A 17,665-nucleotide genomic window follows, 5' to 3' on the forward strand; every position below is an offset into this window, starting at 1 on the left:
GTTATCGTTGTCGTCGACAATGTTAAAGAAGGCATGCTTGTTGTCTGTCCAGCATTTAACTCCCAAATTAAACCAAATTAGATTTTTTTTTTTAAAATTAAGGTGTTGGAGAGCACCATTTCTAATACACTATTGTTAAATACGGTTTATTTAAAAAGACTGAGATTGAAATATATCTCAGTATTCAGTTTGGTACAAAGTAGGAGACTGAAATTAAAATAAGAATAAAATTTTAATTTAATTTGTACAAAGGATAAAATTGAAATTAATTAATTGAAAGGAAGGTATTTTAGGTATAAAATGTTATTAAAGTTTCAATCTCCATCTTTAAAAATTTTAGTCCCTATGTCCTTATTTTTTGGAAGTACTAAAATACACTAAAATTTTGGGAGAGAGATTGAAATTTTAGTACCTTTAAACCAACAAACATGATACTGAGTCTCAGTCTCCCGTCTCTGTTTCAGTACCTCAAAACAAATGCTACCTTATGTACGCTGGAAACGATGAAAATTTTGGGATAGAGTCAGAAATTTTAATACCAGTGTTTGAACCAACAAACATAATATTGAGTCTCAATCTCACAGTATCAATCTCACCGTCTCTGTCTTAGTCACTACCTTATGTATGCTTGGAGACGATGATAATGGCTTAGGAATTTGGATTTCGTTCTCGTTCTCGGCCAGTATTTATGGAGAACTCAGGGTGAAATTTTCGGTGCGGTGAACTTTATAAAATTATAGAAGTGTGCTGAGAGTTATGAAAAACCCATCCTAAACAAAAAGATATATTCCAAAAATTTTATTAAAAAAATAGTAATTTTTTTAATTTATAATAAAAAAAATCCGAAATTTTGCCTATCTTTTTTTAAACTAGGATGAAATTGAGTTTTATTTGGTGACATGATGAAATTGAGCTTAGTCATGTAGAAAGGGATTTACAACTTAAACCAAGGTTTTAAAAATTAAATCGGTTATTGAACCGGCTAAATTTAATATTAAAAAATTTAAATATTTAATTAAAATTTTAATTGGAATTGAATATTTGAATATAATAAAATAATATATTTTTATATAAAATATATTTTTAAAAAATATCTTTTAAAATTTAATTTCTAAAATATTTTTAAATTAAAAAGCTGACTAATTTATTGATTTTTCATTGATTTTATCACTTCTTGAATTCAATTTTGAGTCTATGGCACCGGACCACCGGTTAATCAACCAGTTTCGGTTAACCCGGCTGAAATCTGTTTGTCAGAAGTATGAATTCAAGATGACTCAGTAAAACCAATCTGGCATAGACCAACAATTGTAGGGCCAGAGCACATTGTAGTGTGATATATATATATATATATATATATATATATATATATATATATATATATATATATATATATATATACTTTTTGTTGTCTAAAGAGAAATATAATTTGATAATAACAAAATAATTTCACTTATTCTGATAAAATAAAATACAAAAATGTTAAAATAAAAGAAAAGGTGGAAAGAGAAAGAAGGGAAGGAATGGTTTGCAAAGGCTGGCCATGTGCTGTTGCATACAGTATCTAGAGACTAGAATGCATCTATGATCTATCTGAGTAAAATCTGTTACTTTCTTTGTTACTATCACTTGCACTTTTGACAATGCTTAGCTTAATTGGAAAAAAGAGATTTTGATGCCACCCTCTATGAATTGGCAGTACTGTTCATGTGGAAAATCTTTTTCCTTGTTATCTGCAAAATGTACAGCTTTTATGTACTAAAAGTATCCCTTTTTAGAAACCAAGTCCCACAAAAGTTGTAACCAGCATGTAAAAATAAAACACTACTCTTTAACATGAGAACCATAAATATTAATTTAAGGATTAAGTAACTAAAACAGAAGCAAGAGAATAATTAAAAATAACAACAAAAATAGGCTTCTAAAGTGATGATTGAACAGCTGAGACATTGTCTATTATCTCCTTGAATAGGATTGATTATTGGCTTATGCTATGTGTACCAGAGAGGGTAGCAGAAATTAAAGCTATGTAACAACCTGCACTGGATACCTATGAATGCAATCTTCCCAAGGAGACTTAAGTGAAGGCTTGACATGCCTAAGTGCCTGCCACACTGCACTGTTACACTTAAATCCACTTCCAAATGCAATCTGCCACACCCTATTCCCCTTCCTCATTCTTCCCTTGGCTTCAGTGTATGCCAGCTCATACCAAATAGAGCTTGAAGAAGTGTTCCCAAATCTGTGAAGTGTCATTCTAGAAGCCTCAACATGCATAGGCAGAAGCTGAAGATTCTTCTCAAGCTCATCAATCACAGCTCTCCCACCAGCATGAATGCAGAAATGATCAAATGCAAGCTTGAAATCAGGTATATAAGGCTTCACTTTTGCATTCAGAAGCTTCTTAACAACCAAAGTAGCAAAGAACAGAAGCTGTTCACTTATTGGAAGAACAAGAGGCCCCAAAGTTGTGATGTTAGTCTTCAAAGCCCCACCAGCAATAGCCATAAGATCCTTTGAGAGAGAAACACCAGTTTTGCCATCATCATCTTGTTCTTGATACACACACCTGAAAGCTTTATCATCAGCACCCTTATGAGTCCTCACAACATGAACAAGCTTGTACTTTGCTCTTCTCTTATCAGAGCCTTTGTTGGACAACAAAACAGCAGAACCACCAACACGGAACAAACAATTTGGGATCAGCATAGATTTCTTGTTCCCAAAGTACCAATTCTGAGTAATGTTCTCAGTGCTAACAACAACAGCATAAGTGTTCCTATGAACTTGAAGCATGTCCTTAGCAAGATCAATGGCTATAACTCCTGCACTACAACCCATACCACCCAAATTGAAGCTTCTAATGTTACCCCTAAGCTTGTACTTGTTCACAATCATTGCAGAAAGTGAAGGAGTTGGGTTAAACAAACTGCAATTCACAACAAGAACACCAATATCCTTAGGCTTAATCTTTGTATTAGCAAAGAGATTATCCAAAGCACCAAACATAACATTCTCAGCTTCTTCTCTTGCAGCAGCCATGGAAGGAGTTGGAGGGATATGATGCATGGCTTCGGGTACATAAGTCTCCTCACCAAGACCAGAACGTTCTAGAATCTTCCTCTGGAAATCAAGAGAATCGTCAGAGAAATCACCGGTGAGCTTAGAATGTTCCATGAACTGAGTGAACTTGACGCTGAGATTAGAAGGTGGCTTGTAACACGAATAATCAACGAGGTAAATGGATCTTGGCCTTGTCATGATGTAAACGGTGGATCCAAAAACGAGGATCGCGGAGCAGATTATGACGCTGACGAGATTGTACTGAAGGTGGAGCCATAAGTGGTGAAGGTCGTTAGGGTTCATCTGAGATGCTTGGATTATAATGATTGACATGAGAGGAATCAAGCAGAGGGTTAAGAGGTGAGTGATTAGGTAGTGGTATCCAAGTTTCACGTACTTGAGATTCACGCTCTGGAGAAAATCCGGTAGAATCCGAGTTTGGTGGATCTGAACGTCTCCGCCGCCGCCGCCGGTGGTGGTGGTGCCATCGGAATTCATCGTGGGCGGTTTGGGATTCTGAAAAAGATTGAAAATTTGATGAGAAATGAAGGTGGGTATGTCAAGACGGATCTGGATTTGGGAGTCAGCAGTGAATATAAAAAAAGGTTAGATTTTTAATTTTGAAATTGTGGGGTGGAGAAAGAGAAAGAGAAGTTGTAGAAGGAGTTAATGAAAGAATGAAAGAATGGTGGGTGGTGGAGGGAGGGAGTGAGGGAGGGACACAAGACAGAAAGAAATATGAATGAAATATGTGTATTCAGCAGCTTGACTTTGTATCTGACAACAAAGCAGAAACTGGAGAGGGAGGCTGCTGAGCTGTGTAAGCTGTTTGTATTTGTGTTTACAATTTGTCAAATGGGATTTCTTAATGCCACCACCACTACCTCCTTCCTTCCTTCCTTTGTTTTTTTTATAAGAAATATTACATGTATTATTTATATATTTTTTGTACAGACTTATATATAATTATATTTATGTAAAATTAATAGTTAAAAATTATTAGATAATAATTATATATATTAAATTATTTAAGAAATTTTTATCTATTTCTTCACTTTGTTCAATTTATTTTTATAAAAGAATAAAAAATAAAAAGAGTACTCGAAAATGTCACTTTAAATTCAGATGGTATATGACATTCTTAGAAAATAAGTGTTTGAAGTATTATGTAATTTAATTGATTTAATTTAAATATCAAAATTTTAAAATTTTTTTGTATTGATTACATTCAAGTAAATCAAGTAGTTTGTAAATAAAAAATACTAAATGATTATTAGAATTTATTATTTTTAGCTATTAGTTAGTTATTAATATTTAAAAGTATCGTATAAGATAAAATATGTTATTGAATTATTAGACTAAAAAAATTATATTAAAACAATAAATTAATAATTAAATAATAATAAAAAGTAATAAATTCTGATAGCTACTATCATTACTCTTTGTAAATTCCACCCATTTAGGCGTTATTAATTATCAACCCTTCATTAAATAGTTTAAAATAAATAATTTGAAAATTTTAAATTCCTCTAAGTAAATGGAAAAACAGTGGGAATTAATTTTCTTATCTAATAATCTGTTCTTATTTCTCCTTCTCTCTCATTAACTTTTAATCATCTATATTTTTTTTTCTAGTATTGGTTAAAAGAAAATTAATTTCTAACAAAATCGTTTTATAAAAAAGAAATAGAAAAAAGTAAATTAGTTCCTAATCTTTTATCATAAACATATTCATCCATTCAATTTGGTCTTAAACAATTTTCATTTACATTTATACAATTATTTTACCATAATTTATGTATAACATTTTATTAACAAATCTAAATGAGTTAAGATGACTTGTTTAATACCACTAACCGAAAAATAAAAAGAACGATACAATTGTTTGATAATTATAAAAAAAATTCAGTCTGGAATACAAAGTAAATTATTCCACAAATTATAGTTAATTAATATATGAATTTTGTTAATTTGTGTCCTAAAAATATAGGTTAAGTATATTATAAAAAAATTATAAAAAATATTTTTTTAATATATTAAATATATTAAAATATTAAAAAATTTATTATTATATTTTAAAAATATGTTTTAATATAAATTATTGCGATGCACAACAAAAAAAATTCAAATTTTTAATATTTACTCAAGTAAACGAATGAATTGATCACTTAATCTATCTAAATTGATTAAAATTGTCCTAATTAAATCCTGAATATATTATTGAAGGCGGATGTGTCCTAAATGATATTAGTAATAGTAATCTACCAGTCAAATAATTAAATAGTGATGAAATTGAGCCAATTGGAGTTGGTATGAACAACGGTTAAGGTAGGGCAGCAAAGTTGACCGTTGACCATGGCATTCCCATTCAAGAATGGTGACACGTTAGAAATGGGGGGATGATGATATTGATGACGAATTGGTGATGGCCTTATTTATTTGTGTTTTGAGTTTTGACCACAGAAATGATGTCTGAACATAAATAATCACACGAACTTATTAATTAGCATCTGATGAATGCAAATCATTATTCTTGCAGGTCCCATTCAATACCATATTCTACTTCCCATCCCCACAACTTTAATAAGTGCTTTCCTTTTCCATTCGTTCATTCATTTCCTGCACATTACACAGTAAATTTTTGTTACTTTTTTTTTTTCCAATGTTAGGTTAATGACTAATTCTTCACGAATTTGAGTTTTATTTTGTCGTTGATCAATAAATTGCTTCAAGTATAAAGCGGAATTCGAACTCCCAACACTTATTTAAACAGACGAATAAACTGATCACTCGACCAATATAAATTGATTTATTTCTATTACTCTTTATTTTTTGCCTTTTGTTAAAATGTTTCCGTTTTCTTTCTCTATATTTAATTATTTATAGATGTTTGTTCTAAAAAATAGGTAAAGTGTGAAAAGACTCTTATTTTAAACAAAATACATTGTGAACAAGTGTTTTAAAAATTCTTTAAAAAGATATTACCAATAAAAAATATATTTTTTAAAATTTTTAACGCAGTATACATATTAATAATCAATCATACTCTTTATACATAGAAAATTAGTTACTAATCAGTCATTGCATATAAAAAATATGCATTTATTATTTCATAAAAAAATTATTATTTCATTTATTACAAGTTTGATTATCTAATTTACATATTAATTAATATATATTTTATATATAATTTTTTATTTAGAATTGTCCAAAATGTTTTATTTCGTATTAAAATCGTCATGTTAATTTTTTATGGACCAAAATACCCTCTACCACTAACAGCATTTTTACCACCACTATCAGCATCTTTACCACCACCAAATATACCAAATGAGATTCAAGAACAACACCAAATCAGATTAAACAACATAAAATTTAATAACAAAATCAACACATAACAATAATGAAATAAAAAAATAACAAATCAAAATTAGAATTAGAAATAAAGACAGAAACAGAAACAGAAGAAGCAGAATAAGCAGAAAAAGACATAAGCAGAAGCCGAAAAAGCAGGAGAAACAAAGCCGAAGAAGTAGAAACAAAAGCTCAAGCAGAAAAAAGAGAGGGGGAAGAAGGGGTGACGGCGAGCCAGTCGTCGCCGCCGTCACACGCGTCGTCGTCGCCATCATGTCGCACGCAGGGGAGGGATATATATATATATATATATATATATATATATATATATATATATATATATATATATATATATATATAAAGAGAGGGAGAGAGAGAGGATGCAGGCCAGTGACCAAGAAAGAGGAGTCACTGTCGTTACACGCGTTGCCGCCGTAGTGAGGAATGCGTCGCGCCCAACCGCCGCTCAGCCTCGTCCCGCCACGAGGTGGAAGTCGTCGTGTGCCGCCGAAGAGAGAGAGACGTAGAGAGGGAGCTCGCAACGATGGAGAAGATACAACGGTGATGGTGAGTGGTCACCGTGTTGCCGCCGCTTCTGTCTCCCCTTCCTTCTTCCCTTTTCCCTTCCCCACTTTCCTCTCTTCCTTTCCCCTTTTTCCTTTTCCCTTCCCTCCTTTCCGCGTACCCTTTTTCCTTCTTCCTCCAACACGTTCTTTCTTTTTATCTTTTAAAAATATTTATAATTTTTATTAAAATAGGAATAATTTAGTAATAAAATTTTAAATTTTATTAAAAAGAACGATTTTAATACGAAATAAAACGTTTAGGATAATTATAAATAAAAAATTACATTAGGGACAGTTTCGATTCTGACCCTCAATATTAAATACCAAAACAATACTTATCCCTATATATATATATATATATATATATATATATATATATATATATATATATATATATGCATAGAAGTTAATTTTCTTTTTAATCGCAACAGTGTCTTTTTGTACTCTTTAACTAGGCTCTTAATGTATAAAGTAAATTAATGCATATTTATTTTAGTTTTTAGTTTAACTTTATAATAAATTCCTTTCTTTTTTTTTTCTTAAACATGAAACAAAGTCCTTACGATTATTTTTAATTGTCAATGGACAGATTTTTAGTAATATTTTTTAAAAGAATTTTGAGGTATTTAATGTATTAAAATATAAAATTTTAAATTCTAAAATAATTTATGTATTAATTTTTAATATTATCCATTTTAAGATTTTATAAAGAACTATTGAAAATAGTAAAAATTGGATTTTGTTGTTCAATTATACTATGGGCCTGTTTGGGAAGCTTCAAAAGTAACTTTTTTGAGTTTTTAATTTATGAAAAATAGTAGTATTAATATCTGTTGTAATTTTCAAAATTAAATTGCAACTTTCTAAGAAGTTATTTAGGAGCTTACAAAGAAGTTAAAAAAATGACTTCTTTCATAATATTACTATACTTTTTATCACATTTCTATAAAATAAATACTTTTAGAACTAAAAATCCAAACACAAAATAACTTATTTATAAACTACTTTTAATATAATCATTTATTGTTTAAGCTATTTTTTCAAAAGTAACTTAGTTAAGTTGTTTATCCAAACTGGGCCTATATGTATAAAAAAATTAATTATCAATTAACTATCTATATAAATATATGTTAAAATGTTAAATATATATTAAAAAATATAAAAAATAAGTACATAATGTCTAATTTAATAGTCAAATTTTTGTACATATATAATATTTTTAATTATTATTTTTCAATATTTTTTAATAAATATTTTTGAAATAATAATCTTAATTAATGTCTTTAAAGCATATGTTAACAGCTCTTTACTTTAATCACAGAACACACGTGTATCTATGATGCCGATTGCTTAGCATGAACAACTTTCACACATTAATTGTTTATGGTACCACCATCACAATTTCAGTTCTTTTTTCTTAATCTATTGTATAAACTCTCCTATCAATAATTTACCTAGTTAGAGATTGGAACTTGCATTACACTGCCATTCATTGGAGAAAGGACTAATAACAGCAAGTACCAAGATACCTTAACCATGCATGAAACCAATGAATTGAAGTTTAGCATGCCATATATATATTACTCCATACCATAGGTGCACATGCCATCACATTGAAACATACATAAAAAACATGACCCTGTTTTTTTTTTTCTACCAAAAAAAAATGCTTATTCTGAATTTTTAAAATAGATAAAATAAATATATTATTTACCAATGTATGTATTTTTGGAAAAAAAAATTTGTACTATATTTTTTATTTAATGTTAAAATAATATATATTAATATCAAAAAAATTTTAACAAAAATTTTGGTAAAATCACAATTTAATAATTAAAAAATTATTGAAGAGTATTTTTAAAAAATTTAATTATTAAATTTTTTAAAAATATTTTAGTAAAAATACAATTTAATTAATAAAATAAATTTATTAAAGAGTATTTTGGTAAGAAAAAATTAATAACAAAAAAATAAAATTTGTGCTAAAGAGTATTTTTGTAAACAATAATTTATTTTTTTTTAAAAAATAATAAAGTTAATATTAATTAACACAAAAAATTTAAAATAAATTAAAGAAGAGATTTTTAAAAAATTATAAAGTAAAAAAAATGTATATTTTATAAATAAAAAAATAAAAATATCATTTTAACATCTTTAAAAAAAAAAATTTCATAAAATTGTTAGAACATCAATATACTTAGTATATTTAAAATTCTTTCATATACATTCATAATAAATAATATATTTATTTTATTTATTAAAAAACCCTGCTTATATATTATTCTTATATAGAGAGAAATTAATTAAATATTAAATTCACATGACATTCCCACGCGTAAAACGTGCAGCATTCTTATTCTATCTACTACTACAATTAGGTTGTGACAAATATATTTACTATCCTTAACAGAATAACAGTTAACATTATTAGTAGATCATCAATTCATCCACACGTATCAACTTCGTAGTGTCTTTGCCTAATGAAGTAGACCAAAATAAATCGCCTTTTTTGTTAGGACTGGCAATAGATATTCTATTTATGGATATCTAATTTAGACCAATTCATTTGAATAAAATTATCTATTTGATTTGCTGTGAATAAAATAGAGTAGAATATGAATTTATATGCAAACATAATAAAATACGAATTTAGAATATATTCTACTTTAATATCCTATTCTATCCGTACCCTTAATATATATATATATATATATATATATATATATATATATATATATATATATATAAGTTATGTATATAATAAAGAAAGTGAGTGTTGAACTCACAAATTTTTTTTTATAAAAATTTAAAATAATCACTAAATTAATTTGATGATTATATTATTTGTAATTTTATGTTAAATTTTTTTTAAAATTTTATTATTTTTAATTTTAATTTAAATTTAATATTTTATTTTCTATTTTATTAATATGTATAAAATTTAAAATGGTTAAATTTTATATTTACTTAAAAGTTTTTTTATTTTTCTTCGGATTGAATCAAGTAGAGTAAGGTTTAGAACTTTAAGATGTGTGTAGAGTTAGACTTGAGAGATTCTCAACTTGTGAGCAACATAAAGTAAAATTTTTAAAAAAATTTTAACCCACAAATAAAATTAAAATAGAGTTCAAATTCTACTCTATCTTAGCTATTGTCACACTTAGTTTTCATCAATTTTTTTTTTCTTGCTTGATATGTTTTAGATTTCCTGTAATGTGAACGAGCTGTATGATGCTACTTTTCATTGAGAATCATGCCAAATAATTAGAAAGGAGAATTTTTCTACTTGAATTTTATTGGCCACAGAAAAAAAAATAAAAAGAGAAAAAGGCAGGTACAAGAAATAAAGAGGGAAGAGAAGGGGGGAATATAAAAAGCGAATAAAGATATATCATGACAGAGAATAAATTGAAGAGAAACTTTCACGGTTAGTAATTTTTAATATTTTTACTATTATTTGATCATTAAAAATATTAAATTATCTTTAATAAATAAATTTTATTAAATTATGTACATAAATTATAAAAAATATAAGTGTAAATAATATTATGTATATAAATTTTGATAAATATATATAAAAATTATATATTTTTATGTATAAAATTTAGATAAATATAAATAAAAATTATTATTGACAAAAAATAAAAATATTTATCGGTTGTATAATATTATTCTAAATTAAAATGTTAATAATTGAGTGAAAAAGAAATCAAAACAGAAGAGAGAGAGAGGGGGGATATAATTAAGGAGAAGTGATAGGACCAGAAACATAATTGCCATTTTTGACCCAAAATTAAGTGATTTGAGATCAAAGGGAAAAAATCGATATATATTCTATATAAAATTAAAAAATAAAGTAAACATGTAAAATATAAATTTTAACAAAATATAATTATAAAATTATTTAATTTAATATTTTTTTGAAATAGATTAATATATATAATATCGTAATATTAACATTTTTTAAATGTAAAATCGGTATTCTAGCTAAAATATTATAGAGGTTTCTAGCATAAATCCAAATTAAAATTATGAAATGAAACTGGATCTGTCTGTATTCCAAAGTGAAAAACGAAGGAGGAATAAAACAAAAGGGGTGATTAATAAAAGTGGAATGGGAAGCATCTCTTTATTTAGTGGCTGTGGTGATTTGATTTGATGCCTTATACTATTGTTTTTTAATTTCCATCTTCTTTTATTTCTCTTTAAAATCTAAAGATGAATTATACTAACTCCAACAGACACCCAAAAGAAAAAAAAAAAAAAACTCAGTTTTTTTTAATATTATATACAGCACAGATCAGAGTAGTTAAAAGTACATTTTTTTTTCTAAATTAAATTTCAGCTAAATGATTAATAACACACATTTTAAAATCTTATTAACATATATTATTATACCTAACGAATTTTTACTCAAACATAACAAGAAAAAAGAAAAAAATACTCTCCAAGAACAAATAATCAACTAACTTAATGGGAATATTAGTATTATTTATCATAAAATATAAGAAACGTCAATATTCACTCTGCAGAATTTGAGTCGAACATTATTTAATATTCAAAAAGAATTTGTTTAAAGTTTTATAAATTAAGACTAACATCTATAACTCAAATGACATAATCTTTTTTTATTATCTAGAGATTTTGAATTTGAATTTCACTCTTAACTTAAAAATTTTTTTCATAAATTAAAAAAAATTTATGTATAATACTACTACCAAAACCGACTATAAAAAAAAAAATTTAAGTATAGTCAATAAAATATATATTTATTAATTTTTTTTAAATTTAATAGAACATCTTTAAATATAGAACAGACAAAAATAAAATGTCTAGATTTTTTTTTTTGTCATACAACTCATATCCACTCTACTTACAGAATTCTTAATCAATTATTTGCATTGACATTTAAATCCGAAAATATAATTTGTGATGTTTACATATTTTTCATTAGTCTCAAAATCTCACCGTGTATGAAAAGGTTCTTTTTATTTGGTTAATACCCTAATAATAAAATAGGGTACATATGTATGCTACTAGTAGAAGGAATTTTTTTTTAAATAAATTAAAAAAATATTTATTTTCTAAAACAAATAATTTTATCTTTAATTTTAGAAATATATATTTTTTTTACTGTAACAGCAAACTTCATTAATTATATAAAGTTCACCCAAAAAATTATATAGCAAATTTCATGAAGTTTACATATGCAAATAGCAAATTTTTTCTGGTGTATAATATATGTAAGGTCCCACATCGGTTAGGGAGGGGAACGAAGCATGCCTTATAAGGGTGTGGATACCTCTCCCTAACATGACGCGTTTTGACGAGTGAATGTGGAGGACTTAGACTATCATCCCTATCGTCAAAGGCAAAACTGTAAGGCCTTGTGTGCTAAAGCGGACAATATCGTGCTAGCGGGGTGGTCTGGGCTGTTATAGATGATATCAGAGTCAGAATCCGGATCGATGTGCCAAAGAGGGCGCTTGGCTCCCTTAGGGGATCGGTTGGGGGGGGGGGAGGGAGGAACGAAGCATGCCTTATAAGGGTGTGGATACCTCTTGGCTCCCTTAGGGGATCGGTTGGGGGGGGGGAGGGAGGAACGAAGCATGCCTTATAAGGGTGTGGATACCTCTCCCTAGCATGACGCGTTTTGACGAATGAGTGTAGGGGGTTTCGGCTATCATCCCTATCGTCAAAGGCAAAACCGTGAGGTTTTGTGTGCCAAAGCAGACAATATGGTGCTAGCGGGTGGTTAGGACTATTACAGATATTGTAAGGTCCCACATCGGTTGGGGAGGAGAACGAAGTATGTCTTATAAGGGTGTGGATACCTCTCCCTAGCATGACGTATTTTGACGAGTGAGTGTGGGGGGTTTCGGCCATCATCCCTATCGTCAAAGACAAAACCGTGAAACCTTGTGTGCCAAAGCAGACAATATCGTGTTAGCAGGTAGCCTGTGCCAGCGAGGGCGCTGGGCTCCCTTAGGGGGTGGATTGTAAGGTCCCACATCGGTTGGGGAGGGGAACGAAGCATGCCTTATAAGGGCGTGGATACCTCTCCCTAGCATGACGCGTTTTGACGAGTGAGTGCGGGGGGCTTCAGCCATCATCTCTATCGTCAAAGGCAAAATTGTGAGGCCTTGTGTGCCAAAGTGGACGATATCGTACTAGCGGGTGGTCTGGACTGTTACAATATATATCCAGATGCACCAATTACTTTTCTTTCATATCAACATTCAACTTTTCTCCTTTATACTTCTCATTATTATATTTCCTATAATGCTTTGGCCCCACGACCTTTACTGGTCTTTCGCCTCCTATGCCTTCTCCTCGTGATCGCACTTGAGAGAGGTAGTCATCCTCTGACTGATGTAACTTCGGTAGGGGATGAAAAGTTAACCGGCAGATCATCGGGTACATGAACAACCATAGCATCAACCTGATCTCCTTAACCAAATAATAGAACATGTGTTCACCGAAAGTACCACCGTAGATATCATTGGGATGGACAAAGATCAAATGTATACGAATAGAATATGGTTCAGTCGGACATCCCACGTCTCATACCAGCCTCCCAAATAATGGGAAAACCACTCGACCCTACCGGCCTTACCATTGTGCCCATGTAATTGTGTAATGTCTAAGGGCAAAGCTTATTTCAGACAATGGACCATGGCCTCCAAAAAATTTTATAAAAGAATGAGTAGTATTAAGATAAAGAAATAAATGTAGTTCTATTAGTTTAAGTTTCACACTTTTACATTAAATTTTTGAGATTAACTCTCATTTTCTACATTTATTCAATCATTTTTAATTTTAAATATTAACATTTTGGATTTGGATTTCAATAGACCTTCACAAATTAAAATATTTATTGATTTATTCATATATATTAAAATCTCATTCTCATTTATTATTCTCATTATTAGCAAAATTTTACAATTTTAATGTTGGAATTAGTTGTAGTAAAATTAGTTCCTTTCATCTATGTAATTATTTATTTTGCAATAACATCTTACACTTAAATTTAAATAGAATTTTACAAATTAAAAGTTTTATTGACTTATTTATACGAATTAAAATCTTATTCTTATTATCAACTAGATTTTGTAATTTTAATGTTATAATTAGTTGTAGTAAAATTAATTTTTTTATCTATATAATTATTTATTTATTGTCATATTAATAATAAATTTAAAAATAATTATATAATTTTTATTTTAATATAAATATTATTATATAATTTTTATGTTAAAATATTTTGTCCTTCAAAAAATCTTTTCAAGATCCGTCATTAGTAATATCTAATGGCCTGATAGAAATGTGCTGCAAAATGTCAATTTTTATCACACACTTCATCATGCCAATTTACTATTGCAATATATTAATTAAAAATATGAGTATATATCCATTTTGGTTCTCAAAGAATTTTAGACATAACATTTTAGTTTCCAACTAAAATTAATTACTTGATTGGTCCCTAACAGTTAACTCCGTCAATCACTTAGGTCCTTTACTCCGTTAATTCTAACATAGAACAAAATAGTCCCTAACAACTCTAACAAGAGACAAAATGGTCCCTGGTCTCCTCTATTCAAAAACGACAATGTTCTCTCCTAATTTCCATATATCTCGCATAACACTAACAGTCTAACACTGTAACTTCAAACTACACAATGCACACTCTATCAATTTAATGTTCACAAGAAAAAAAATCCTCAACTTGTTATCAACCAATTCATACTCAGAAAATTAATGCCTATGTCTCTCAACTAGTTATCGTCTTTGATGGATCCCATAAGTCCAGACAGCAAGTCTGATTTGTTAAGATTTGTCATCATCGTTGCCATCTCCCTCCTCCTCTGCCCTAACATCTCCATGACCACATTGTCCACCACTCCAATCGCTTCCTTCAGCTTCTTCTCCGAACTAATATTCAGTAATCGCTTCAGTTTTTATATGAGTGGCAACGACGACATTGCTCGTTGTAATAGCTTGAATGCGAGGTCGAAACTGTCTACCAACTTGGATTTTGGAAAAGAAGAAATGATGCACTCGGTGTCTATTTCAAATGAGAATTTGCATATGATGTTGAAGGAGAATCTTCTCATGATGTCCTAATGTCCAACAATCTATATTGCTTGCCGGAGAGTGGAGAAAGGTGTGGCCTTTGAGTAGTTGTGGAACTTGGTTTTGAGGATGTCGTGGACGTTGTCGGGGTTGGAGGTGATGTTATTAAAGACGTGGAAGTGGATGCTTTTGGTGGGTGAAGTGCAGAGGAGGTGGATGTACCAGTCACAATGATTTAGGAAGTGTGTGGTCCATGACATGTTGAAGTAGGTGCGACAATTACACCATGGCTTAATCTTGGAACTAAAGAGAAGGAAGGAAAAGATGGAAAAGAAGATTGTGAAGGTGAAGAAAGAGAGTATGAATATTAGGGCTATGCGAGATATGATAAAAATTGGGGAAGAATAGTGTCGTTTCCGAATAAAGGGGTTATAGATCATTTTGTCCCTTGTTAGAATTGTCAGAAATCATTTTGTCACATGTTAGAGTTTTCAGGGACCATTTTGTCTTACGTTAGAGTTAACGGAGTCAAAGATCTAAGTGATTGACGGAATTAATTGTTAGAGACCAATCGAATAATTAATTTTAGTTAGGGACTAAAATGTTTGGTTTGAAATTATTTGAGGACCAAAATGGGTATATACTCTAAAAATATAAAGAAGAAAAGGTGAATGTTGATGTGAATAAAAAATATTAGATACATCTAAATATATATTATGTGTCAGGGAATGTTTGCCGTATGTAGTGGGTGAACTTACTTCAAATTAAAAAAAACGTATTCTAAAAATTAAAGATAAAATTATTTGTTTTGAGAAATAAATAATTTTTTTAATTTATTTTAGAAAATTTTCTCTGGTAGAAGCCTTTCGATGCGTGTATCAGGAGTGAGTACGGGTCGGTTTGGTTCGGATTTATGGTAAAATTAGAACCGAACCGATTAAAATGTAATTGGTTCGGTTTGGTTTGGATTTGTGATTTTTTGTATATGTACACGAACCAAACTAAACCGATTAAGAACGGATTGGTTCGATTTGGGTAATTGGGTACCGATGACTTTGAAATTCATAAAAAAAAAACTAAATTTTTATCTTTAAAATTCAACAAGTACAATAAACATCTAACATCAATAGAAATAGTTCAAACATATTAAACACCAAATACATTAAAAACTAAACTCATTAAAATCCAAACATATTAATAGTGAATAATTATTGTCTAATAGAAAAGTCATATATATTTTTAATTTTTTTATTTAATTAATATATAATCGGGTTCGCAGGTTGGTTTGGGTTCCGCACTTCCAGAACCGATACCCGAACTAATTACTAACAAATGTTATCGGTTTGATTTGGGTTGAAGCCGATTACCCGTTGGTTCCAGAACCAATTTAATTAATTTGGTTCGAATTCGAACAGGGAATTAGATATCCGCTACCCATGCTCACCCCTAGCGTGTATGGAGGGTACGAATGTTGAAGTTGATCAATACAACTAAAAAAATGTAGATTTTTTGGGAACATTATAACATTATACAATATTTTGGTTTGGGTCAATACCTGGAATCATAGGCTGGACCAGATCTGGGGATCATTGGACAATAGCTGAAAGCATCGAATACCAAGACCAAAAACATAAAAGAGGATCCAATACAAAATAATGACACACCGAAGTCTGAACAACAAAATGTCTCATACGAATATGACCAAAAAACATAAAAAATGTCTTATGAATTAGGCCTACAATATTTCATGGATCAAGAATTCAAGATAAATGATACACAGTAGCACACTTTTCCAACCTAAAAACTAGTGATACATTTTTATTCACCCCAAAAGATATTACATTGCATTTTTATCTAAAACTAACTTCAGACCATAAATCTAATGAATAATGATATTGTGATTCACATACGAAAATTTAGGGTAGAAAACTCATTTAAAAATCAACCGAAAATAGTAACTCTCTAATTAAATTAAAAAAAAGACTCATATCAAACCAAGCATATTCGTTCTACTCCAATGCATAAGGAGGCTAATTCCCACTCCAAATATTATTAAGAACACTCATATCTTTATCATTTGTGGATAAAGTTATACGTATTTTAAATATTTGTAATATAAAAAAATTAAGTATTATTTAAATGTTATTAATTTATATTTTTAAAATATTTAGTTTAATTTGATATATTTTAATTTTATTTAATTAATTACTAAATTGAGTGATATATTATAAACTTATGATTTTTTTTATTTTAATTTAATAAGATATTATAAATATCTCATAAATTATGGTAATCGTCGTTCAAAGATTAGAGATGTGAAAATTTTTTTTTGGTTTCGTAATGAAATCATAATGTGGACAAGTGAGATTGAGTGAGTTCCTCTTTTATTGCATCAGGAAGTTGGGTAGAAGATTGAGAAGACTCTTCGATTCAATTTTCAAACTAGAGAAAGTATAAGGAGCCAATAAAATATTTGTACAATGTGTACAATAGAGATTTAGAGAGTATTAGAGATATAATCATTAGTGTTATCTTTTCCCATCAGTTGAAACTTTTGGAATGAGTGGTATCATGACATGGTATTAAAACTCTAAATCCAAAAGGTCAAG

At 29.2% G+C, this 17,665-nt stretch overlaps 1 protein-coding gene across 1 annotated transcript; it reads right to left on the reverse strand.

The window, feature by feature from the left end:
* Nucleotides 1-1,830: 1,830 nt before the first annotated feature.
* Nucleotides 1,831-4,035, reverse strand: LOC112788990 (3-ketoacyl-CoA synthase 4). Its single transcript, XM_025830684.3, has one exon. The coding sequence runs from the start codon at nt 3,559-3,561 to the stop codon at nt 2,026-2,028; it is 1,536 nt and encodes a 511-aa protein (XP_025686469.1). The 5' UTR covers nt 3,562-4,035; the 3' UTR covers nt 1,831-2,025.
* Between the last annotated feature and the right edge of the window lie 13,630 nt (nt 4,036-17,665).

The sequence above is a fragment of the Arachis hypogaea genome, chromosome 3 (genome assembly GCF_003086295.3).
Source record: "Arachis hypogaea cultivar Tifrunner chromosome 3, arahy.Tifrunner.gnm2.J5K5, whole genome shotgun sequence".
Lineage (NCBI taxonomy): Eukaryota > Viridiplantae > Streptophyta > Magnoliopsida > Fabales > Fabaceae > Arachis > Arachis hypogaea.